Genomic DNA, 27,546 nt, shown 5'->3' with positions numbered 1-27,546 from the left:
ATAATACTATTTCTGGGTATGTTTGAAATGCTTCATTAAAAAATTATAATAATTTTAATCACTTTACTCCCTTGCTTAAAATCCTGCACTGGAATCTCAATAAAATAAAAGGGTAAAGAAAATAAGATGAGGGTGGAATATGTGAAATCAGCATCTAAAAGATCACAATGAATTCTTAAAAGATGCAAAAAAAGAAGGCACATTCCCTTTGCTCTGAACTGTCAAAAAAAAGAAAAAAAAAAAAAAAGAATGAACAGCTACTGAAGAAGAACACCATTAACACCACAGTACACAGTAAAGCCACAACTTGTGATTCTCAGAAGCTAAAACAGCAGATAATTTATCTACCTTGCAGAATAACAGAGAAGTGACTATTTCTAAGCCAGAAAGTACAGGGATGAGCACAAGGAGCAACTGAAAATCTACGGAATCGTTTTATTAAACTCTTTCCCATCCCCGATTCAGAGAGCACAACATTTTACACACAAATGTGCACATGTGCGCATACACACACAGGATTTTGTGGAAATGGAACCATGGAAAAGGGAAAAAGCAAGTTCTTGGACACATTTAAACTTTCGTTTGTCAAAGTTAAAATTTAATAGAAGGATTAGGTGAGAAAGTCAAGGATATCTCCCAGAATATAGAATAAGAGAAAGACATAAAACTCGAAAGCGAAGACAAAACATAAAAGACAGAGGATCAACCCAGGAAGTTCAATATCTGAATAACAATTAGGTAAGAAAAGACTAAACTAATAAAGGGGAAAAGCTTACGAAAAAATAATAGGAGAAAACTTCCCAGAGCTAAAGAAAATCACAAGCTTTCAGAAGTAATCAAATAGTAAAAATTTAAAACATCTTCAATTTAAACTAAAATGAAACAATTTAGTAAAATTATTAGAAATGGAAAATTCAAGCACTTCAAAAATAAGACAATTGGCTATATTTTAATATTCACATGAAGATGCAGTATTCTCAGCAGCACAACCTTAGTTAACTATTTTATTTATAAGAAATAAAGTCGGTTCTATACAAAGTTTAATAGAGGCCAAGATATTTGATAAAGTATCTTGAAATTTCTAGGTAGATATAACTGACTAGTTAAAAATATATTTGAAGACTTTTGCCCTTTTATTTAAAGGGGTCCTTTAAAAATTCAAGACTTTGAACAGTCCAATGAAGTAACGGGACAATCACAATTTAAACCATTATTTGGTATTAATGAAATTAAATAACACAGGCCATAATAGCCATAACATCAAACTAAATAATAAATGAGGCTCAGAATCAGGTTTATTTAGAACCTTTACAAAATTTAGTCATTTCAAGTACTTAAATTTTCAAGACAGTTTAGCCTATTGCAGCTGTAAGAACACCAATGTACTATTCTATATGTACAAAAAAAAAACATGTAAACCTTTTCTTGAAGATTCAAGTTTATTAGCAACATCAGGTTTGAGGATATGTTACTATTGGTGCCCAACCCCCTGCACCCAAGGGGTAAATGAGACTGCCTTAGAAGGATCCTATTTACTCAAAGGTACAGTATATGCACTTAGATGCCCTTAACACAGACCTAAAACACAGGACGGTTGTACAACACCTTCAATGGCTACAGCAGGAAGGTACCATAGGGTGACTTTATTTTAGTCATTGTCTATTTTCAATCTTAGTGCCCGCTACTTACTGCCTGTATTACTGCTAATGCCCAATCTTCTGTCTCTTGTAATTTACTTTTTCACCTTATAGACTTCTTTTCCCTCTATCAGTGTCCCTACGAGAAAAGTTAGCCTTCTTGCCAGTAAGTCAAATGGTTGCTTTCTTTCATTAATTTAAATTACCCAATCCTAGTGTATCACAAAGAATATTCAACAGCATGGAAGAAGAGAGATCTATTTAGTATTAATGTGTTGCTATTGTTCTATAAACAATTGTAAATCAAGATATATATATATATCACACACCAAGTTATATATTAGTTTGATGTAGTCCCAGAAGGCTGGTCTCTAGAAAGCCATGGTTATATCATCACTTTTATATTTATTTTTGAAGACTCATTTTTGGAATAATAGACTGTGTTGAAATGTTAAAAGTTTAGAAACAATCTATTTACAACAAAACCTTATTTCTTTCCAGCCACTCTGCAGCATAACAACAAAAGGCCAAATTCCTCTTGCCCGCTTTTTGAGGCAGACTGCAGGGCTCAGCACCACATAATAATCCTAAAGGTTTTTAACTCTATCTGGTTTGATTGCCCAGAGTTACTGCATGATTATCCGACTACTTGGTTTAATACTCATGGGTAAGGGTGAGGACAACTAAATTGAAAAGCCCCCCAAATGCACCCCCAATTCTTAAGTGAAAGCCATTATAGTGCTTCACAAACCCAAGTTTGCCTAGAAATAAAACTGCTAATGAAATCTTTCACATGGTCTTGAAGTTAAGCTTACATAACATATTCAATAGATAACAGATTAATAACTGAAATATATAAAAAGCAAGTATAAATAAACAACAACAAAAAAGGTCAAACAACCAAAAAGTTGGCTACAATGCTGAAAGGCATCTACAGAAAAGGAAATATAAATAACCAAACACATGAAGGTGATCAATCTTATCAGAAAGCATAGATGTTTATAAAGGGTGAGATATTTTTCAACCATCTGATAGACAAATTTTAATAATAACCAGAACTGAAAAGAATGTAGGACAGCAGACACTACTGGTGGGAGTGTATGTGGTAAAGCCTCTTTTGGAGCAAATTAGCTATACCTAACACAATTCTAAAATGAATGAAAACTTTGATTCAGAAATTCCAAGTCCAGACTATTTTAAGAAATATATACGTGTGTATACACAAACACATGTGGTTTGTACAAAGGTGCTTATTTCAGAACAATTTAGAAAAATTATATATAGTAAACAAATTTGCATAGAAGACAAAATGGTTATGATATGTCTATATTATAGAATACTACGCAACTGTTTAAAAAAATGATGCAAAATAACACATGATGGTATTTTTTTAAAAAGCTCCATCCCATACTGAGTAAACACAGCAAATGGCAAAATTACATTCAGAATGGTATCATTTATGTAAACACAGTCAAAGCAAAACCATATACTTTGATACTTAATATGTATGTAAAGGCACAGTAACAGGTAGAAAAAGACATGCTACGTATTAATAAAAGTTCTCCTCTGTTTACACCTGGGCTCGGGGCTTGAAGGTGGTTTTGAAGGGATTTTTGCTTTACCTTCATTGTTTGAATTTTGAAAGGGAAATGACATTCGTGTGTTAAGTTCATAATTAAACAAAAAACATCAGGTAGGGGCAGTATAATCCATTTGTTTTATATGTTCATGTTTTATATGTTTATATGATTCCGGTACAGTGTATGTGCACTGGATGTGACAAAGACTAATATGCAGGAGTATATACCAAACTGTTAAGAACTATATAAATCCCAAGATAGCCTATTACTATATACATATCTTTGTTTAAATTTTTTAAAGGTATATATTTTTAAAGAAGACAATTAGCTGAAATGTTACCCTCTGATCTTTTTCAGAGGTTACTTTTTAAAAAATAATCAATATATTCCTAAACAGTCCAAATGTTATGTATTATTTGAAAAAAGAAAAACTAAGTAAATATAAAACTATAACCATTGAACCTAAAATGTTTAAGAAAGAAAATAAAATCTGAATATGGCCCACACCAAATGCAACATTTATGGTTATCTACAAATCACGTTTTTTTTAAAGGAAGAAACTTGGCAATGCCCTTAAGTATATGAGAACTTATTTGTTAATCCTGCTTTTGTCTTAAAAATTGGTAGTTGAAAAATTATTTTCTCATTTATTTCCATAAGATCATATAAAACTGTTACATAAATTCTTGGAACAAATCATAACGATATGCCAAACCAAATTTTCTATCAGATTTCCATTTAAATGTACATAACAGTTTAAATGACTGTCTACCAACACCATCATTTTGATGTATTTGTATCCTATCTCTCATAGCCCCTAGGGGAATTACTTCTTAGAAGAGTTCACTACATACATAGTCAAAGGAAGGCTGAAACTGTTAAGAGTTAAAACCTCCAGATATGGACCAGTCTTCCTTAAGAACCTAGCAAAAAAACATTCAAAACATTTTTGAGGAACCTCAGGTTTCTCTTCATACATATCTGTGATGTTGATGTGATTATAAAGTATATCTCTAGGCCTCATAACAAAAAAAGGTGTAATGAAAAAAGAAAAAAGCTCAAGTATTAAGTGTTATAATGGAAAATACCAAATGCACATTTGGGACCCTAGATTTGGTTCTGGTTTGCTTTCTGTGCCTGGATCTGGGACATATTGTCTCAGCAGGTCTCAGTTTCCCAATCTGTAAGATGGAAATACCAAAACACTCTGAACACTTCACAGAGTTCTTCACACCTGAGGAGTTAATATATATGAAGTATACAAAAGTGCTTTGGAGAACTATTAGGAATTATAGAAATAATGTGTTTTTAAAATTATCCTTACCAAACTAAAACACAGGCAAAATCAATTTTTAATCAAATTATACCCTGTGCATAATCTTAAAAGGCTAAATATTTTCTAGAAAAATGTTGGGACACTGACAATTAACAATCATATGAATTAAAATAATGCCCATGGCAAGCCATTTTGCTTCTCTAAATATTTTATTTCCACAGAATTCTATTTGTGTCAAATACAACAGGAAGGATATCAAGCTAGCTAGTCAAATCTTCCTGCCAAAATCTGTCATTCCTCCAAAGGCAATGTTCTTCCTCTAAGCTTCTGCACATATTCCACGTTTCTTCCAATATCCCTTCGTATCTACCACCAAGACTGAAGCTTGCTTGGGTTGCAAGGTAAATTGTCACCTTATGCTTGCCACATCCCACACAGACACATCAAGTGAAAAAAAATGTCAAATGACATGCACACACATGCATAAATGCACACACAAGTGTACACACACACACAAACACACAACTGTCCTTCATTCTTTAGGGAGAAATATATTTCTTACACAGCAAATGATCGTCACCTTAAAAGGAAGTGTATAACACAAGCAAAAGAAGAAAAATAAATCTTACTCACCATCTCCCATAGCCATTAGATGGTCCAGGGAGCTCTCTCAAACCAAGAGGTCAAATAGCACAGCAAATAAGTATAGCTCAGTGCCTGCGCCACTGGGCTCGGCCTGCAGCCTGCAGACACCCGGAGCACTGTGTGACCCAGGCCTCGCTGCAGCTCTGCACCGCAATAGCCAACAGCTGCTACTCCACTTCAAAATAAAAGTCTGGGGTCTTGCTGAAAACCCTCGTTTATTTAGCAGAGCCTAGAAGGACTTGATTAAGATTACTCTTTAGCTGCACATATGCTGTTGGATACAGGTTATGATGTTTCTCCTTGTACTGGCTGCCCGAAATTTAATCTAAGAAAAGCTCTGAGAGCCAATAAATGCCATCCCGCTGGGGGACTTTTAATGCAATCATCAAAACACAAGGCATGTGTTCAGCAATCATTTTCTGCTTCCCTAAAGATATCCATGTAATCAGTAGCAATCACATGATCTGATGGATTAACTGATTTGCGCCTTTTTAAAAAGGTTTTCATCCTTTTGTCGTTACCTTTTAATATTTACAACAGAAGATTGCTAGAAGTGCACAAACAGGAATAGCCCAGTTTCCATGATTAACTGCTCTCATTATGCAGGAAGCATTTCTGGCTGCCGTAAACAAATCACGTCAAAGGCAGCCCATCAAAGGCTGCTCTGTGTGCGGACAGCAGGGCCACACGGAACAAAGCTTGCTTCTGGTGGAGACAGAACCTAGCCAATGCGCAGCTGCAGGGGCGCAGAGCACCCTCTATCCAAGCTGCACAACCATCAGCACATTGTCAAGCTCTGAAGGAAGGCCCTGGAGCTCATGGTCACAAACAGATACATTTTAAAAATCAACCAAAGAAAAGAGCTGCTTTGCTTTTCACCAAAGGGTATGTTATAAAAATATACAAAACTAGACTGGAAGTTATCTTATTGACTCATAGAAGCCAAATATTAAGGTAATTTCAAAGCCTCATTTCCAGGCTTTATTTTATTGCCAGCCTCCAAGAACAATTCTTTTCCTAGCAACTGTTTCAAACAGAGAAGCCAGAAAATACTTTACAATGATTGCATGGCCAAGATTGCATTAGGTCCTAAACACACACTCGACAAATAAGAATTATGCATAGTTTTTTTCACAGTGAAAGAGAAAAGGATTTGCAATTACAGCCACCAACACTGTTAGTGTTTACATCCTTGGTTTGCGCAGGAGACTGTCTAGAAAGCTCCATAACGACACCAGAGCCTGCCATAATCGCAGGGGGCCTCCAACTTTCAGTCTTTTCTTTCCTACAGGGCTAGTGTTCCCTTCTTCTAGTCACGATCTGACAGATTTTAAATCCAGTTTTCTGCTAATAGCAGAGCTAATTCTACTGCACTTAGGGACTCTGCCTAACTTACTTTTATAATATAACAAGTTGAGTTCAAAAAACCATCAAATACTCTATAACTCACTTAATGACTGCCCAGATGACAACTTTTAGCTATAAAAAAGTTATATCACCTTTATAACAAATCCTTTGGTTTCTTATATTTAGTAAAATGATTTTTTTTCATCACGAAACACTCTAAATCAATATGCTGTAAGATGTGTGATGTGTCATTTTTATGGTTTCAGGCAAAGACACACCAAAAAATTTTGTTTACCATAATAGTTTCTGGTCACAGAATATCAGGTGGAACAAATTTGAATTGCGTGCCATGTTTGGATAGACCCAAAATAATTTATTTTGCATAAATGCAACAAGTGAGGGAGAGAATAGTATCTTCAACAGCTCTTTGTGTGCCTGAAATATTTCCACAAGATTTCATGCTGAGCCTTTACTCTGTCCTAAAATGTTTTCCTGTTTCTATCACTTTATTTACAGTTTTAGTTTTAGTTTTAGTGTGCAATAAAAATGAATCAACAAAGGCCTGAAAATTTTGTGGGGAAAAATTGTGCAGAAATAAAGAAGAAGTTGAATTAAACTCCATGATATTATTTTATGTACAATTTCCCTTCAAATTGTTACTTATAAAAATTTGTTTTCAGTATTCAATTGATATATTTTTCTACCTGGGAAAACTACTCAAGTATCATGGGCTGGGATGAAACACACCATAATTTTTCTCATTAATACTGGTGAAAATAATTTTTTCATCTAATGGTCTTTCCCTTGGCAGCAGGGTATTTAGGAATAATTTAAACTCACTAAACAAGGAGTAGTTATATTTCCTCCATTACCAACTGTAACCACACTGTATATCCATTTATTTACTTGTTTATGATCTATCTCCATCACTAGATTATAGGCTCCTTAAGGGGAGAAATTTCATTATCTTCTTCCTGTTGTGACATGATCTAATTTACATTTTAAGAAGATCCCTATGATTTCTGAGTAGCAAATGGATTCCTGGGGGCAAACATGGAACAGAAGTCTACAGAAGTAGTCCAGGCAAAAGCTAAAGGAGATTTAGAGAGGATATTAGCAGTGGAGATGGAAAAAATAAGCAAATTTGGGATATGTTAGTACTTCAGAAGTAGAAATGTTTGATCAGTTAGAATAGGAAATCAAGTCAGGTTTCTAGCTTGAGCTGATGATGGTGCCACTGACTAAAACGGCTAAGACTGGAGAAGGAACAGATCTGAGGGGCAAGAAAAGATAACAGGGTTTCATTTTTGGACATAGTAAGCTTGAAATGCCTATTAGGCAGCCAAATGGGAATGTCATCAAGGCCACAGGCTACCAAGTCTAGACCTAACCCAAAGGAGAGATGAATGATGGCTAGAACTACATACTGGGAATCATTAGCAAAAAGTTATCATTTAAAGCCTTTGGCTGGGGTTGGATCACTAAGAAAGAGAGAATAAAAACAGGGAAGAGGAGGCCTGGGCCCTGGGATTTTCCAACGTGATAAATAGGTTTCCTTCTTCTAGCATCCTCTTGTTAATTAATTCATTAAGGAATTTTTCAGTGACGGCATATTATCATCAAAAACATTATGACCAATATGACTTTAACTTTCACATTTGACCATACTCGCAATATTCAGACTGTAATCATCAATGCAAACAATCTTTGAAGTCTTCTTCAAAAAAAAATAAATGCCAGAGACTAACTCCGAACCTCCCTGTTTATGGAGTGATAAACAAGAGAAAAAGGAAGGGGAACTAAAGAATAAGAAACAAAAAAGCTCTATTTTGAAGGTAACAGAAATAATGTCACAAAATACAAGAATAACAGTGCTTTCGAAATAAACCATACCCAAGTAATGAATACCTTAGATTTTGTAAGTATTCTACTTTTTTTCCTTAGAGTTGTAACTACTTAGTCTGAAACACACAAAACGATCATGTTATGAAAACACACAAGTTCAAGCATCTTGTCAAATCTCTTCCTACTGTTTCTGGTTTCTACAGAAATTGACAGAGGTAATTGCTAGAAAAATAAGGAGAAGATACTTAAAACACTTTCTATTCAGAGAAGTGAAGTGAGAATCTTCTGGCATTCAAGGTGAGGACTGGTAGCACTGAAGTCAATTTATGCTTCTGGAACTAAGTTTAGATGTGGGTAAACACAATCTTTCTAACACTCACTTACTCCATCTGACTTCCTGCAACACATCCTCAGTCCTGGTTTAACCCAAAGAACAGTAACTAAATTTCCTATTATTAGTAACTAGTTTTCCTATTATTTGACTATAAATTCACACACCAAATTTTTACTCCAACATCATTTATATTACTAAACTAACCACACTCTCTTTAATATGAAACTACTTTACTAGGTGGAAAAGCAATCTATATTATCTTTGGAAATAGAATATATTCTTTACATATATGGCTAATTAACATTTAAAGTCTCAAGTGTAGGTAAATGCTACCCAACAAAGCTAAACATAATTTATCAACTTTACGAAAAGGAGAGGAACCACAAAAATCAAGTCAGTACCAGATACTAACTCCAAACGTCCCTGAATTCCAACTTGGTCTCATTCTACTTAAGCCCAAGGTGATTATGCTAGTGAAGTTCCTGTGTATGAGTCTCTTGATCAGTATTATCCCTTATAGTCTGTACACAGATATAACAGAACCCATCAACCCCACAATTTCTATTAAAGACAACTAAGTAAAACAATTATTCTAGGTATAAAAACACATTTTACGCATGGAAAATGGAGGGCAAGAGGGTCATCATACCTCAACCCAGAAGACACAAAAAACAAGGCAGTATCACCAAAAAAAAAAAAAAAAAAAAGAGAACAGTATCATTTTACACAACGGACCCACTATTAAATTTCCACTCACTCCAAAAGAATCAGAGGATAGATAATTATCAGCAGGATGTAAATATTTTGTTATTATGTCTCAACTAAGTTTTCAAGCCACAAAATCAACTATTTTGAATCAGTGATATAATACATTTTAGTGCCTAAAACTTTGCTAAATATAGTCTTAGAAATGTTTGAGAGCTTAATTACTCTTACCTTTGCAGACACTCAAAATCATACCGCCTGAACTTTGCACTTCATCAAATTTGGCAAATATCATTTCTAATCTGGGAATAAAGAATAAATTGGGTTTGTTTGTTTGATTTTTTTTAACATACAGATTAAACAGAAACAATTTCCTTCACCATTCCCTTAGAAAAAGCAATTGTAGGGATTCAGCTAGTTTTCTATATAACTCTCTTTCACAATTAACTCACTGAAAGAAGACACAAAACCCATCTCTTTTCAGTTGAAAGAAGTCAAATATAGGTAGGACTCTACATATTTGCAGGTAAGTTTGTGAAAAGACAATTTTTACACAAAGAAGTTTCTCATGTTTCATCATAAAATCATTTCTCCAAATCCATCAAAAATATCCTAGTTTCAACCTCATAATAAGTCTACTCAGTCACCAAGACATCTTTTAAAGGCACATAAAAATCATGCCAAAGTAACTTAAGGCAAACGTAAAAACAATAAAATATAAAATATCAAAAACTAAAGAGATGGCTAATATCACTGATAATCTGATGCTATCCCTGACGCTATTCACAAAGACTATTTTCATACAACACCAATTCCACTGGTGCTTCTAATTTTATATTCAGGATAATTACACTTTCTGCACTTCTGCTATCACTTTTCTTAGTTAAAAATGTGTTTATTACAAAAGTAATGTACATTCATTATAAAAGAAAATTAGGAAATATAAATAGGAACAAAGAAAAAACCACATTTCTATCAGAGAATGTATTTATTAACTGTATCCTTTCTGATACTTTTATATTCATATACAAATTTTCTTCAGAGTGAAATGGGATAACACTGACAGCACTTTTTTTTTAGTTTGCTTTTCTTTCCCTTGCCAATATATTGTGCTATGATTCATTCTTAAATTTGTGACTTAGAGAACCGGGGAAGAGAGGAGGGTCACTGACATATTGCCTTTAGTTGCCAAATGTTCTTCTCTGACTTACCCACCTATATCTGTCACAATTTCATTTCCTAAAACCTTACTTAAGCCCTGGTCCTCATCGTGGTCATTTCTTACCAGTAAATTAAAGGTACAGATACTTTTTGAAATAAATTATTGGCTTATTTCAGTAAGAACTAAATTTTTTTTTAGTTGAAATCTCCTAGGAACTCATTATAATAGGATTTCTAAACCTTAACATCACCTCCTACTTCCAATAAATTCAACAAATACAACTATTTACATATTGAAAGCATTTCAGTTCAAAGATACAGGTCTTTTTATCCTACAGAGTAGTATACTCTGGAGGGTTGGACAAACACCAAGCAGGTTGCCCAGACACAAGACGTGGACATAAGATAGAAAGAAGCATTGGAATTGGAGGCTGGAACCTCAGAAAGGAGGCTGGGCATGGTGGCTCATGCCTATAATCCCAACGCTTTGGGAGGCCAAGCAGGGCAGATCACCTGCGCACAGGAGTTCAAGACCACCCTGGCCAACATGGCAAAACACACATCCCTACCAAAAATACAAAAATCAGCTGGGTGTGGTGGCACATATTTGTGGTCCCAGCTACTAGGGAGGCTGAGGCACAATAATCGCTTGAACCTGGGAGACAGAAGTTGCAGTGAGCCGAGATCCTGACACTGTACACTCCAGTCTGGGTGACAGAGCGAGATTTTGTCTCAAAAAAAAAAAAAAAGAAAGAAAGGAGAGGATTTCGGAGAGCTGTTTGAGAAAAAGCAGAACAGACATGAAGGGGCATAACATTTGGCTATAGATTAGAAGAACAGGAGTAAAAAATTTAGGACAGAAAGCTCAGAAAGAGAAGTGGGTTGGCTAGGAATTAAGGTAAGGCAGATAATACATGGAGACAGGAATCTAGATGAAAGCAGCTTTAGTGGAAGAGGGGTCAAATGAAATAGTAGGCAAATATAATATGAATATGAGAGAGAGGAGGGGAGGGGAAAAGAAGAAAAAGGGGCCAGAGTAGAAGGTATCATCCAACGGTCTTTTGGGACTGGGTTGGGCTAAGAAAGACACACAGAGTAGATGATTACCTCACAGCATTAACCTTGCTGCCAGCTCTTCAGTTACCCTATACACTCTTCCTATGACTGTTCTACTCTCTCTTCTCAGTCACTCTTTTCTTCTAATGATTCTCACTTTACCAACTTTCAAGTAAAATTAACATCTGACTTTTGTTTGGTATTTATTAAAAATATTTTAGTCACCTGTTCAAAATTTTATAAAGGATAAGTTCATAACTCATCTTTAAAGCAAACAAAACAGCAAACACAGTATAATTTTCTATGTGGCCCTCAGTGAATCCCTCCAACCCCATCATTAAACTCTATACACTTATTTTAGAAAAACAAACGCATTTATAATAGATGATTATTATACATATAATTTGGTGAAAAAAGGAAGAAATAAACAATTTAAGAGCAGAAAGAACAGCCTAAGATATTTTAAGTAATTCAGGGGAAGAAATTAGGAAATTCAATGGAAGAAAAATACAACAGAGACTGGATTGTCCAAAAGATTATAAACACAATTTAAGAGGCCTACAAAGCTCTAGGAAGGTTCTGACTTAGGATAAGGATAGAGGCCAGTAAAGCATTAGGAAGGTTCTAACTCATAGAGTAAAGAGGACAGAATTAGAAAAGCAACTCTAACCAAAGTCCAGACTTAAAAGTTTAGAATAAGAATAGTAAATCCCAAGTATAACATGAAAGAGACAATTAGGTATCTCAGATTTTATCTTTTTAAAATAACAGTATTATTGAGATAAAATTCAGTACCATACAAACTGTACAATATAATGATTTTTAGTATATCTGCAGAGTTGTGCAACCAAATAATCCATTTTAGAACATTTTCATCACCCCCAAAAAATAACCACATACCCATTAGCAATCATTCCCCATTTACCCTGATCTCTCCAGTCCTAGGCAAACACTAATCTACTTCCTTTCTCTAAAGATTATATCTAGCCTATGAGTTGCCATATCTGGCCATTTCATATAAATGGAATCATACAATATGTGGCCTTTTGTGACTGGCTTCTTTCATGAATGTTTTCAAGGTTGATGCATAATGTATCAGTCATCCCTGTTGTGACCAAATAATATTCCATCGTATGGATTTACCACATTTTGTTTATCTATTCACCAAGTAATGGACATATGTAGATGTGGGGTGTCTCTATTTTTTGGCTATTATAAATAATGCTATTATGAACATCTGTGTGTAGGTTTTTGTGAGGAATGTTTTCATATCACTTGCATATACAGCTAGGAATGGAATTACTAGGTTACATGATAATTCTATGTTTGACATTTTGAGGAATTACAAACTGTTTCCAAAGTTGCTGCATCATTTTACATTCCCAATGTAAAATGTATGAGGGTTCCAATTGCTCTACATCCTCATCAATATTTGTTAATGTCTATCATTTTTGTCTATCAGTTTTTACTTTAGTCATCCTGGGGGCGTATAATAGTTTTGATCTGTATTTCCCTCACAGTTAAATGGTGTTAAACATCTTTTTATGTGCTAGTGCCATCTGTATATTCTTTTTGAAGAAATTCAAATATTTTGTCTGTTTTAAAAATTGGGTTATCTGTCCTTTTACTATTGAGTTGTAAAGAGCCCTTTATAACAGTCAAGATACGTGTCTTATAAGATATTTGATTTTGGCCAGGTACGGTGGCTCATGCCTGTAATCCCAGCACTTTGGGAGGCCAAGGCAGGCGGATCACTCGCAGTCAAAGGTTAAAGACCAGCCTGGACAACATGGTGAAACCCTATCTGTACTGAAAATACAAAACGTAGCCGGGTATGGTTGTGTGCACCTATAATCCTAGCTACTCAGTAGGCTGAGGCAGGAGAATTGCTTGAAGGGAGGTGGAGGTTGCAGTGAGCTGAGATCGTGTCACTGCACTCCAGCCTGGGTGACAGAGTGAGACTATCTCAAAAAATAAATAAATAAATAAATAAAAGATATTTGATTTGCAAGTATTTACTCCCATAATATAAGTTTTCTTTTACTTTCTTGATGGCGTTCCTTGAAGCATAAGTTTTTAATTTTGATGATATCCAATTTATCTATTTTTCTCCATTGGTTACTTGTGTTTTGGTGTTGTATCTAATAAACCACTGCCTAGTGCTTTCTAAGAGTTTTATTATTTTGGCTCTTACATTTCGTTATATGATTCATTTTGAGTTAATTTTTGGGTGTGGAGTGAGGAAGAGTTGCAACTTCATTCTTTTGTATGGGGATATCCAGTTTATAAAGCACCACTGTTGAAAACACTATTCTTTCCTGCTCTATTAAATGGTCTTGGCACCTCTGACAAAAATCAACAGACCAAAAATATGAGTTTATTTCAGTATAGTTCCATTGATCTATATCTAGTTTTATGCTAGTACCATACTACCAGAACTTACCTTTTAAAAAATATTTGATAGAAAAAAATTGTTTAATTATTATTTTAAAACTATTTGACTTCACTGGGCGCAGTGGCCCACACCTGTAATCCCAGCACTTCGGGAGGCTGAAGCAGGCAAATCACAAGGTCAGGAGTTTGAGACTAGCCTGGCCAACATAGTGAAACCCCATCTCTACTAAAAGTACAAAAAATTAGCCGGGTGTGGTAGCAGGGGCCTGTAATCCCAGCTACTTGGGAGGCTGAGGCAGGAGAATCACTTGAACCCAGGAGGCGGAGGTTGCAGTGAGCTGAGATCGTGCCATTGCACTCTGGCTCGGGTGACAGTGTGAAACTCCAACTCAAAAAAACAAAACAAAACAAAACAAAAAACTATTTGACTTAATGTCTTTATGAACCATACTTAAGTTTAGTTGTTTTAACAAAGAAGAATGGTTCTAATATAAATTTAAGAGTGGGCAAAAACAAACTTTAACCTTAGAGGGCTACATCCAACAGAAAATTTGGAAACCATAAAGGGAGCAGTATTTGAGAATCAAAACTATGCCTTCTAAACATTAAAGTTAGAATTTGATCACTATAACAAAAGAATACTTGTTTCAAATGAATGTAATATTCAGTATAAACTCTTGAGAATATATGGTAGTGAAAAAGGGAAATAGTGGAACAATAGTCTGAAGAAAGGTGTAAACCAAAATTAATCTATGCTTTAACTTACAGAAGTTTAAGATCTGTTTAATATGTGTTGTTATTTTGAGGATTCGAAATATTACCTATAAAATAATGAGGCCATAGGCGTCAAGAATAGAAAACACTCTGCATGTTTGAAAAGCAAAGCTCATGTACCCATACAGAGTCCTCCATTGCCTACTACCTGCTAAAGAAGCATCACCAAGGAGAATGACACAAGCACAGCATGGAAGAAAGAACAATGGACTGTGTGTCAGGAAGCCATCAACCTCTTACTGACTAGCTGTCACTGCTCTGGGTCTCAGAGTCTTCATCTGCCAAGTGACTACCCACTTCGAGGAGGGAGAAATGGTAAGAACGGCTAGGGGTAATAAGTCATTGGCCTATTTCAGTAAGAACATTAAAGTATTAGCTACCTGCATATGATAAAACCCCTATGAGGTTAATTCTGATGAGAGGAAAATCAAATAAAGAGTTTCCTCTAACAAGTAACATTACTAACAAAAGATATAAATCAAGAAGAAAGGAAAATTATAGGCCAACATCATTTTGAGCACAGATGCAAAAATTCTAAGCACATATGTGCACACTTAATTTATAACAAAATTAGAAATGAAAGATGTTTTCAATAAGTGGTGTTGGGTCAAGTGAGTATCCACATGAAAAAAATTTTTACCTGAAGTCTTTTATCATTGCATTTGCCAACAAACAAACAAACAAATAAATCCAAGTGGATTACAGATCTAAATGTGAATAAAACTTTAAGACAATTACATACAAGAATGTCTTCATACATTAGGGTAAACAAAGATTTCATAAACGGGGCACAGAAATTTCTACTCATAAAGAAAATGACTAAGAACTACATTAAAATTAAGAACTTATGTACATCAAAAGGTATCACCAAGAAAGTACAAATGCAAGTCACAGAGTGAGAGAAGATAGTTGAAGCATATAGCATTGACAATGGCTTGTATACAGAACATATAAAAAAGTTCTACAAATCAAGTTTTTAAAAAGAGAACTCAATTAAAAAAAAAAAATGGGCAAGAGGCCTGAAAAGAACACACAAAAGAAGACATCCAAATGGCTGATAAACAGATTAAATGGTGCTCCTCTCTATTTGTAATCAGAAAAATTGCATGTTACAACCACAATGAAACACCACACCCACTAAAAACCTAAAATTAGTAAAAATAAGCCTAACAATACAAAATATTGGTGAATATGTAGAATAATGGAAACTTGCAAACAGTACCAGTGATAATATAAATGGGATACAACCACTCTGGAAAACTGTCCATATCAACTAAATGCCTCCAAAAGAATGAATTAGTATGTACACCACAAAGCAGATACAAGAAAGTTATTAGCAGCATACTCATAAAAACCGTAAACCAAAAACAATGCAAATGTCCATCTACAGTTTGGATTCATAGTCTATTCATACAATGGAAAACTATAAGGCTATCAAAATGAACTGTAGCTGGATCCAACAACCCAAAAGAATCTATACACACACACACACACACATATATACACGCACACATATATATACACACACACACACACACACGTAAAAAACATAATTTTAACAGAAAGAAGTCAAACAAAAAAGTATATGATTCTATTAATATAAAATTCAGAAACAGGAAAAACTAAACTATGGTGTTAGAAGTCAGGATTGTGGTTACTTTTAGGAAGAGAAGAGGTAAACATTTAAAAGGATTTGAAGTGGCTTCTGGGATGTTGTAATGTTCTACTTCATCTGTGTGGTGGACACATGCATGTATTCACTTTGCTATAATTTATAGAATTGTATACTAATGATTCATGCACTTTTCTGTATGGAGTTCCTACCTGAATAAACATTTAAAATATTTTTTTAAAAAGTAATTCCTGCCTCTGATTTCCATATGTAAGAAGCCTGGAAAGTTGCTACTCAGCCCTAACAACAAGTAAAAAGTTAAACAAACTACAAAATCAACAACTCTTCTTAGATCTGTAAGAAAAGTGAGGTCACAGGGGAAACCGCCGCACTAAAAATCAGAGATGGGGAGATGAAAACAGAGAATCACAACTTACCAGAGCATAACCCATCAGTAGAAACCTCTGTGAAAACCAGTGCCAGGGTAGGAAAACCTGACCTGTAGTTAACAAATTGCTGGAGGCTCAGAGTGGACAACTCTTGAGCGTTAAAAACTCAGTAATGGTGGTGCAGAGGGAGATCACACTTTTTGAGTTTTACCTCCAGGAGTTCAACTTGGTTTTCAGAGTGAGTATCAATGCAAAATCCTATCATGTTTCCAGCAGGGAGAACCGAAAAAGAACCATTTTGAAATATGTGAGTGTATTCTGTTCTCCTTAACAATGTCTGACATTAAGTGAAACTATTTAATTAGACTTCATCTGCTGGGGTTTTATCAGAGCCTAACTGACCTAGGAAAATACCCATCTCCTGTTGCTCTAGTTTTCCATGTGGAGAAATGGAAATCCCAAACTCCAGTCTCCTACACCCTTCCATATGAAAAAAAGGGAAATATATGATTCCAGCCCACTCTAGCTAGCCATCCTGTCCCACCTAAGCGAGAGGAGGGCGGGAAACACTTAGGAACATTTGTGAAGTTCACAATCCAGAGACAGAGGCTCACTAAAAGAGAACTACTCATAGGACTATAGAACACTTCCTCTCCCATACCTTACCAACACATTACTAAACGCCTGTTTCAAGTAGTTCCTTTTACCTGATACATCATGTCCAACTATTAAAAAAAATTACATGGCATTATAAAAGACAAAAAAAAAAGAGAGAGCAAGTATCAGAACCAGACCCAGATATGGAAGATATATTGGAATTACTGGACCAGGAATTTTTTTAAAACTATGATTAATAGCTAAGGGCTCCAAAGAATGAGGCAGATAGCATGCCAAAAAGGAAAAAAAAAAAAAAAAAAATAGGTAAGAGAGAAAGAAATTCTAACAAAGTACCAAAAAAAAAAAAAAAAAAAAAAAAAAAGCTGGAGATGAAAAACTTAATAAAATTAAAGAATGTCCTTATTGGGCTTATTACTAGACTGCACACTGATGTATCTCTCAGCTTGAGGAAATCTCAATAGAATTCTCCAAAACTGAAAAAGCAAAGAAAAAAGAGATTGGAAAACAAAACAGAAGAGACTATCCAAGAACTGTGGGGCATCTATAAAAGATGTAACATACATGTTAATGGGGATAATAGAACAAGAAAGAACAGAAAAAGTATTTGAAAAAAAGTATTTGAAACAATAATCACTGAGAATTTCCCAAATTAATACCAGATACCAAACCACAGATCCAGGAAGCTCAGAGAACACCAAGCAGAACAAATGACAGAAGAACTACACTTACACATATCATATTCAAACTATAGTAAATCAAAAATAAAGAAAAAAATTCTCAAAGTAACCAGAGGGAAAAAAAAACACTGCCTACAGAGGAGCAAAGATAAAAACTATATCCCACTTCTCCCTGTGCAAGCAAGAAGAAAGTGAAGTAAAATATTTAAAGAATATTGACAGAAAAAACACACTAATCTACAATTCTTTTTAGTTTTCTTTTCTACCAATCTAGAATTCTATACCCAGTAAAATTATCCTTTAAAAGTAAAGAAGAAATAAAGACTTTCTCGAAAAAAGATTGAAGGAATTTGTTGCCAGTAGTAATGCTTGCAAGAAATGTTAAAAAGGAGTTCTTTAGAGAGAAGGAAAATGATACAGGTCAAAAACTCAGATCTACATAAAGGTATAACTCTAACGAAATGAGTGTAAGACTTTAAGAGGAAAAGTACAAAGCTGTGATGCAAGAAACCAAAAAAGAAGAAATAAATTGAGACATATTCCACATTCATGGATAGGAAGGCTCGGTATTTTCAAGATGTCAGTTCTTCCCAACTTGATCTATGGATTCAATGCAATTCCAATCAACATTCCAGCCAAGTTGTTTTGTGGATAACAACAAAGCAATTTTAAAATTTATAGGGAGAGGCAAAAGATCTAGAATAGCTAACACACCATTAAAGGAAAAGAACAAATTTGGAAGATTGACACTACCTAACTTCCAAAACTACGGGCAGTGTAGTATTAGTGAAAGAACAGACAAATGGATCAATGGAACAGAATAGAAAGCCCAGAAAGAGAACCATATAAATATGACAAAAATGATCTTTGGAAAAGGGACAAAGTCAATATAATGAAGAAAAGACAGTTTCTTCAAAAAACTGTGCTAGGTCAACTGGACATTCACAAACAAAAACATGAATCTAGATGCAGACCTACATCCTTTCCAAAAATTAATTCAAATGGATCACAGAACTAAATATAAAAAGCAAAACTATGAAACTATTAGAAGATAACATAGGAGAAAATCCAATTGACCTTTGGTTTTGTGATGACTTTTTAAATACAACACCAAAAGCATGAACCATGAAAGAAATAACTGGTAAGTTGAACTTCATTAAAATTAAAACTTTCTTCTCTTTGAAAGACACCATCAAGAGAATGAGAAGACAAGCCACAGCGTGGGAGAAAATATTTGCAAAAGACATATCTGTTAAAGGACTGCTTCCCAAAATAAAAAAAGAACTCTTAAAACTCAACAATAAGACAGTTAACAATCCATTTTAAATAAGGGCAAAAGATCTGAACAAACATCTCACCAGAGAAGATATACAGATGGCAAACAAGCATACAAAAAGGCACTCCAAATCATAGGTCATCAGGGAAATGCAAAATTAAAACATGATACCACTAAATACCTGTTAAAATGGCCAAAACCCAAAACACTGACAAGATCAAATCCTGGCGAGAATGTGAAGCAATAGGAACTCTCCTTCACTGCTGGTGGGAATACAAAATGGTACAAGCACTTTGGAAGACAGTCTGGCAACTTCTTACAAAATTAAACATACTCTTACCATGCATCACAGTGATTGCATTCTTTGGTATTTACCCAAAGGAGACAAAAATGTATGTCCACACAAAGCCTGCAAACTCACATTTTTAGCAGTTTTGTTCGTAATTGCCAAAACTTGGAAGCAAATTAGGTGTCCCACAGTAGAATGGAAAAACTGTGGTACTTCCAGATAATGGAAAAGTTTTCAACCCTAAAAAGAAATGAGCTATCAAGCCATGAAAAGTCATGGAGAAAACTTAAAATATGTATTATTAAGTGAAAGAAGCCAATTTGAAAAAGCTACATACTGTATGAATGTAACTATATGGAGACAGTAAAAAGATGAATGTTGCCAAGGGTTAGATAAGGGAGGGATAAACAGGTGAAACATTACGGATTTTCAAGGCAGTGAAACTATTCTGTATGATACTACAATAGTGGACACATCATTATACATCCATCCAAACCCATAAAATATACAACATCAAGGGTCACCCCTAGTGCAAACTATAATCTTTGGGTGATAATGATATGTCAGTGTAGGCTCATCAATTATAACAACTGTACGACTCTGTTGAGGAATATTGATAATGGGAGAGGCTAGGCATGTATAGGGACAGAGTATACTGGAAATCTCTGTACCTTCACTTAATTTTACTGAGAACCTAAAAGTGCTCTAAAAATAAAGTCTAGCCAGGCATAGTGGTTCATGCCTATAATTCCAGAACTTTGGGAGGCTGAGGCAGGAGAATTGCTTGAGCCCAGAAGTTAAAGGCCAGCCTGGACAACACAGGGAGACCCTGTCTCTACAAAAAAATTTTAAAAATTAGCCAGGTGTTGTGGTGTGCATCTGTAGTCCCAGCTACTCAGCAGGCTGAAGTGGGAGGATTGCTTGGTGCCAAGAGGTTGAGGCTGCAGTGAACCGTGGTCACACCACTGCATTCCAGCCTGGGCAGGAATAAGAGCTTGTCTCAAAAAAATTAAATTAAAATCTATTTAAGAATAATAAAGCTAGGTGCAGTGGCTCACGCCTGTAATCCCAGCACTTTAGGAGGCCAAGGCAGGCGGATCACGAGGTCAGGAGTTTGAGACCAGCCTGACCAACATGGTGAAACCCCGTCTCTACTAAAAATACAAAAATTAGCTGGGCGTGGTGGCATGTGCCTGTAATCCCAGCTACTCAGGAGGCTGAGGCAGGAGAATTGCTTGAACCCAGGAGGCAGAGGTTGCAGTGGGCCGAGATCGCACCACTGCACTCCAGCCTGGGTGACAGAGCGAGATTCCATCTCAAAAAAAAAAAATAAAATAAAATAAAATACAAATAAAGTAATTTCAATATAAATTTAGAAAAGACATAATGTATACATACACACACACACACAAATACATATGTTAACATCACTTCTTTCTTTCATCCATAAAATGATGTAGAATTTACTCAAATGGAATTCTTGTTAGCCCTGGAAGTAGAAAATGAATAGATTATCAAGTCAACAAAAAGCTTATTTCTGAGACAATCTTATTACCAGCAAATAATTGGTATTGGCAAACAACTGCTGCTAAGAGAGACAACCAAATATAATGAGACACATCATACCAGAACACATCACCACCTATAAAGTAGCCTTGCTCTTCCTGACATCCCCCCACCAAATATCTGTTGAAATCTCTAGATTTAACTATACAATTTCAGGATATGAAGAGAAAATAACATGTTAAACTATACCACAGGAAAAGAATAGGCAAACTCCAGAATGGTTTGGGAAACTTCACAGAATAAACTCTCAGCTTATTCAACAAATAAAACACAAGGATAAAGGAGTGTTGGAGTACATAAAGGTTTTAAAAGACTTAACGAAACATAACATATAGACTTTATTTGGACCCTGATTCAACAAACTGTTAAAAGCACGTACATACTACTATGGTTTGAATTTGATCCCTCCAAGCTTCAAGCTGAAATCTGATCTCCAATGTTGGAGGTGAGACCTAATGGGAGGTGTTTGGGTCATGGGTGTGGATCCTTCATGAACAGATTAATGTCCTGTCCTCCTTGGGGCAGGGAAGAGTGAATGAGTTCTCCCTAGGTTAGTTCCTAGGAGAGCTGGTTGGTAAAAAGAGCCTGATTCTTGTTCTCTAGCTTCCTCTCTGGCCAGGTGATCTCTGCAAACACCACCTCCTCATCGCTTTCCACTGTGAATAGAAGCAGTGAGAGGCCCTCACCAGAAGCCTAGCAAATGCTGGCAGGAAGCTTCTTGTATAGCCCCTGAATCATGAGCCAAATAAACATCTTTTCTTTATAAATTACCCAGCTTCAGATATTCCTTTACAGCAACACAAAACAGATTAAGACACACACTTATGATATTTATGAAACAACTGGAAATTTGAACCCTAACTACATATTTGATATTATAGAATTATATGAAAAAAAACTTTATAGAGAGTGATGATGGCATTGTTGTGACTGACGAAAATTTTTTTCTTTTAAAAATATATTGAAATATTTACAATTGAAATGTTATAACCTGGACTTGCTTCAACATAATACAGCACAAGGGTAAGCAGTCTAGGGTATAACACAAAAAACTGGATACACACTGATAATTGTTCAAACCAAGTAATAGGTAAATGAAGGTTCATTATTTTATTCCATCTACTTGAGTATTTGTCTGAAATGCTAAATACCCTAATAAAGTTTTAAAAAATTCCTTTAGTGAATGCCCTTAAAATTTCATTATGAAGAAAAAGAAATACTTTAATACAAATATCCTTAATAAAAGTATATAAACTGAGAAGTAGTAAAGAAAAAAAGCCATTGAAAAATATTTTCTGATACACTAGAAGATTACCAGCAGGATCTTTAGTGATCTAATGCCACACTACTCACATATTCTTGATTTCCTTTTTATTTGAACAGGTTTTAAGAGTAGGTTTTAAGAGTAGTGACTAATTTAAAAAAAAAAAAAGTCAGTTGTTTGGCTAGAAGTAAGGATAGATGGGACTTAATGGTTAGTTCTTGAGTGTGAGAGACTGAGTAACAAAGAGCTTAGATTCCCTGCTGCAGTCTACCTGTATGTTAATTGTGGGGACAGATTGTCAGCTTCCTTTGGTTATTGCTGAAATTGGCTGCATAACATTTTACAATTGTAAGAACCCTGCAATTGGTTACTTATTAAGCTTTTAAAAAACGGATTCTCATAAGTTTCTGTTACGCAATAAATCGTATGGTACCTTTCAACAGTACATACTTTTAAAGGATTTACTTGATGAATCAATCAATATTTTTAGTAAATCCTTGCTCGAGCATCTCCCAAATAATGACTATTACCACCTGGTATCAAAGGATGATTACTTGTTAATGGTACATAATTACATACTAAATAATAATAAATGAATATGTAATGAAACAATGACAAAAAATATTACAGGATCTTAAGAACTTTTTAAATGGTGATAACATATATATCCTTTTGTATCTTTTGAATTTTAAAACATTTCAGCTTACTGCAGTGGTTCACGCCCATAATCCCAGGGAGACTGAGGCGGGAGGACTGCTTGAGCTCAGAAGTTCAAGACCAGCCTGGGCAACATGGTGAAACCCTATCTCTACGAAAAATACAAAAAGTAGCCAAGCGTGGTGGCACATGTCTGTTGTCCCAGCTACTTGGGAGGCTGAGGTGAGAGGATGGCTTCAGCCCGGGAGGTGGAGGTTGCAGAGAGCCAAGATCATACCACTGCACTGCAGCCTAGGCAACAGAGCCAGACCGTGTCTCAAAAACAAACAAAACAAAAAAAATTTTAAAAATTTGAACCTATTTAAATACACAGGCTGGGTACAGTGGCTCTCGCCTAATCCCAGCACTGTAGGGAGCTGAGGTGGGCAGATCACTTGAGGTCAGGAGTTGGAGACCAACCTGGTCAACATGATGAAAGCGTCTCAACTAAAAATGCAAAAATCAGCCAGGTGTGGTGGCGTGTGCCTGTAGTCCCAGCTACTCGGGAGGCTGAGATGGGAGAATCACTTGAGCCCAGGATGCAGAGGTTGCAGTGAGCCAAGATTGCGCTATTGCACTCCAGCCTGAGCAAGACTCTGTCTCAAAAAAAATAAATAAATTAAAATAGGCCGGGTGCAGTGACTCATGCCTGTAATCCCAGCACTTGGGGAGGCTGAGGTGGGTGGATCACCTGAGGTTGAGAGTTTGAGACCGGCCTGACCAACATGGAAAAACCCCGTCTCTACTAAAAATACAAAAAATTAGCCGGGCATGGTGGCATGCGCCTGTAATCCCAGCTACTCGAGAGGCCGAGGCAGAAGAATCACTTGAACCCAGGAGTCAGAGGCTGCGGTGAGCCGAGATCGCGCCATTGCACTCCAGCCTGGGCAACAAGAGCGAGACTCCATTTCAAAAAATAAATAAATAAATAAATAAATAAATAAATAATAAATTGAAATAAACAAATAAAATGAAAACTTTTACAACTAGTGGTAAAAAAAAAAAAAAAGAACCAAATTCAGCAAGACTTACCTAGCAGGGGGAATTCCTCTCTTATAAAGATCCATCCTCACTTTTTCTCCCACATGTCTATAAATCTCCACTATAGCCAATATTGCAGCATCTCTCACCTGTCAAAGAATTCAGAACTTTTTAAGAAACTTATATATGATACAATAAAATACTTCATCTCAAGGTAACATTACACTAACAGACCAACTTGAAGCTCTAAGTGGGTTTTAATGCCCCTGCATATATGGCTTGCCATCAGCAAAAAAACAAGAGGGCCTGCCAAGATACTTCTAAAAGATGATTTTACAGAAATTTGAGAAACTTGTCAATAAAAGTTACTTATTAAGCTTTTAAAAAATCTATTTGTGGCCAGGTGCGGTGGCTCATGCCTGTAATCCCAGCACTTTGGGAGGCCAAGGAGGGTGGATTGCCTGACGTCAGGAGTTTGAGACCAGTCTGGCCAACATGGTGAAATCCCGCCTCTATTAAAAATACAAAAAAATTAGCTGGGCATGGTGGCATGCGCCTGTAATCCCAGCTACTCAGGAGGCTGAGGCAGGGGAATTGCTTGAACCAGGGAGGTGGAGGTTGCAGTGAGCCAAGATCGTGCTGCTGCCCTCCAGCCTGGGCGACAGAGCAAGACTCCATCTCAAAATAAATAAATAAATAAAAAATAATAATAATAATAAAAAAAAAATCTATTTGTAGGCCCGGCATGGTGGCTCACGCCTGTAATCCCAGCACTTTGGGAGACCAAGGCTGGCGGATCACCTGAGGTCAGGAGTTCGAGACCAGCCTGGCTAACATGGTGAAACCCCATTTCTACTAAAAATACGAAAAATTAGCCCAGCGTGGTGGCACATGCCTGTAATCCCAGCTACTTGAGAGGCCGAGGCAGGAGAATCGCTTGAACCAGGGAGGTGGAGGTTGCAGTGAGCCAGGATCACGCCATTGCACTCCAGCTTGGGCAACAAGAGCGAAACTCCGTCTCAAAAAAAAAAAAAAAAAACAAAAAAAAAAAACAAAAAAAAACCTATCTGTAGTAAGATTATGTAAACAACTGCCAATAATTATATTAATACAAGTTATGATCATGGTTAATGTATTTTCCTGTATTAAAACTGCATTTCAAGAATGTGGCCTGAACTCAAGATACTTTTTATACTAATATTCACAGCAGCATTATTCACAATAGCCAAATGTGGAAACAACCCAAATGTCCATCCACAGATAAATGGATAAACAAAATGTGCTACATACACACAATGGAATATTATTCAGCCTAAAAAAGAAGGGAAGGAAATTCTGATACATGCTACAAGATGGACCTTGAAGACATTATGCTAAATAAACAAGCCAGACACAAAAGGACAAATATTCTATCACTCTACTTCTATGAGGTACACAGAACAGTCAAATTCACAAAGACAGAAAGGAGAATAGTGGTTGCCAGGAGCTGGGGAGGGGAAGGGGGAGCCGGGGGTGTGACGTGGGCGCTGCCAGGGACTGGGGAGTTGCTGTTTCATGGGTACAGGGTTTCAGTCTGGGAAGATGAAGTAGTTCTGGAGCTAGATGGTGGTGATAGGTGTTGCAAAACAATGTGAATGTACATAATGCCACTGAACTTACACTTAAAAATGGGTAGAATGGTAAATTTTATATTGTATTTGCTACAATAAAAGGAAAAAAAAAAGAATGTGGTCTGAATACAGGAATTTGAAAGGTAGCTCTAGTTCCCTTGCACAGCTCATTGTGAAATAGCAACTGAAGAGACAGTAGGATTCTCTACAAACCTCTTGAGGAGCAGGTAAGATCTAAAAGAAGGGAAAATCTTTCCCGAGGTCACTCCAAATGGCCAAGCTGAGCCAAAAAGGTTACAGTCAAGATCAAGTTGACCATGAGGGACATGAACCAGAACACATCCCTGTATTATACCTATAGTATAGACCAGGGTCCCCAAGCCCCAGGCCATGGACTCATATGGGTTCGTAGCCTGTTCAAGGACCACAACAGGAGGTGAGCGGCAGGGAAGTAAGCTTTACCTCCTGAATTCTACCTCCCGTCAGATCGGTGGCAGCATTAGATACTCATAGGAGTACAAACCCTATTGTGAACTGTGCATGCGAGGGGATATAGGTCGCATACTCCTTATGAGAATCTAACTAATACCTGATGATCTGAGGTAGAACAGTTTCAGCCCAAAACCATCCCTACCCCGCCCGTGGAAAAACTGTTTTCCACAAAACCAGTCCCTGGTGCCAAAAAGATTGGGGACCGCTGGTATAGACAGCTCAGATAAAAACGTTTCTAACAACTGATATACCACTGATATAAATCCTCTCTGTTAAGTAGGGTTCTTACAAGTGCAAAATGTTATGCAGCCAATTTCTGCAATAACCAAAGGAAGCTGACAATCTGTCCCCACAATTAACATACAGGTAGACTGCAGCAGGGAATCTAAGCTCTTTGTTACTCAGTCTCTCACACTCAAGAACTAACCATTAAGTCCCATTTGTCCTTACTACTAGCCGAACAACTGACAAACATAAGCAACTTTCATGAATATAATGTTTTTAAAAACTAACTTTGATGGATTTTTTTTAAATGAGGTAACATCTTGATTTCAGCATCCCCCTCCACCCTCTCTCCTTTTTTAAAAACAGAATGAGAGGACTAGAAAAGAAATGGTAGCCAAAAAATCAGTCAATGCTTGAATGTAAATAAAATTTTACCTGACTGTTGGAATCTCCAAACAGGATACACAAATGTGGTACCAACTTGCTGATGACTAGTGGCTGAGCCCCAAAACTAAATATAATTTGAGAAAAAAATAAAGAAAATTTGTTTTTAATAAACAGTAAACAAAATATCCCTATACCTTCTTGTCTGTAGCAATATAACAAATATAGTGGAGAGGATGGGCACACATCATTAAAACATGAAGGATACGAGACATAAGCAAAAAATAATTCTAAGCAATGTGAAGTACGCAAACTTGAATAATTACAACTGACAGTGAAGACACCACATAATCCAACAGATTAAAATGTTCAACAATGGCACTCTTAAACCTAGCAACCTATGAATAACTTAAGAAAATCAGGGTTTTCACTTTTAAAATTGGGATTTTTTTAGACTGGTCTCAAATAAGTGCATTCCAATGAAATAAGTAAATTAAAAAATCTTTATGCTCATGGCAGGAGAGACAACACCCAGCACAAAGAGCTGTGCAGACTGAGTACACTTATATGCTCTAGAGGGCAGAAAGGACTATAAAGTAATAAAAGAAAATAAGTGAAAATATAGTTAAGAAAAGGAAGTAGCACTATAGGAAAAGTTGAAAGCTACTACATATGACCTATGACATTGCATAGAACCTAAAAAAACAATCCAG

General features: G+C 36.0%; 1 protein-coding gene across 36 annotated transcripts in view; it reads right to left on the bottom strand.

Annotated features, from left to right (window-relative positions):
- CLASP2 (cytoplasmic linker associated protein 2) overlaps positions 1–27,546 on the bottom strand; it is a 223,721-nt gene that overhangs the window by 162,693 nt on the left and 33,482 nt on the right. For 23 of the 36 annotated variants that reach the window (XM_055284306.2, XM_055284138.2, XM_063612518.1 and 20 more), the window contains exons 5-7: positions 26,885–26,960; positions 24,174–24,271; positions 9,601–9,671 (exon numbers count right to left, since the gene is read on the bottom strand). In XM_055284306.2, coding sequence (XP_055140281.1) covers positions 9,601–9,671; positions 24,174–24,271; positions 26,885–26,960 — 245 coding nt within the window. Of the gene's footprint in view, positions 1–5,126; positions 5,738–9,600; positions 9,672–24,173; positions 24,272–26,884; positions 26,961–27,546 lie in introns of those variants that run through there. The other 13 variants (XM_055284332.2, XM_055284417.2, XM_055284446.2 and 10 more) reach the window with 3 other exon arrangements.

The sequence above is a fragment of the Symphalangus syndactylus genome, chromosome 1 (genome assembly GCF_028878055.3).
Source record: "Symphalangus syndactylus isolate Jambi chromosome 1, NHGRI_mSymSyn1-v2.1_pri, whole genome shotgun sequence".
Classification (NCBI taxonomy): domain Eukaryota; kingdom Metazoa; phylum Chordata; class Mammalia; order Primates; family Hylobatidae; genus Symphalangus; species Symphalangus syndactylus.
This window is presented reverse-complemented; position numbering and strand designations above follow the sequence as displayed.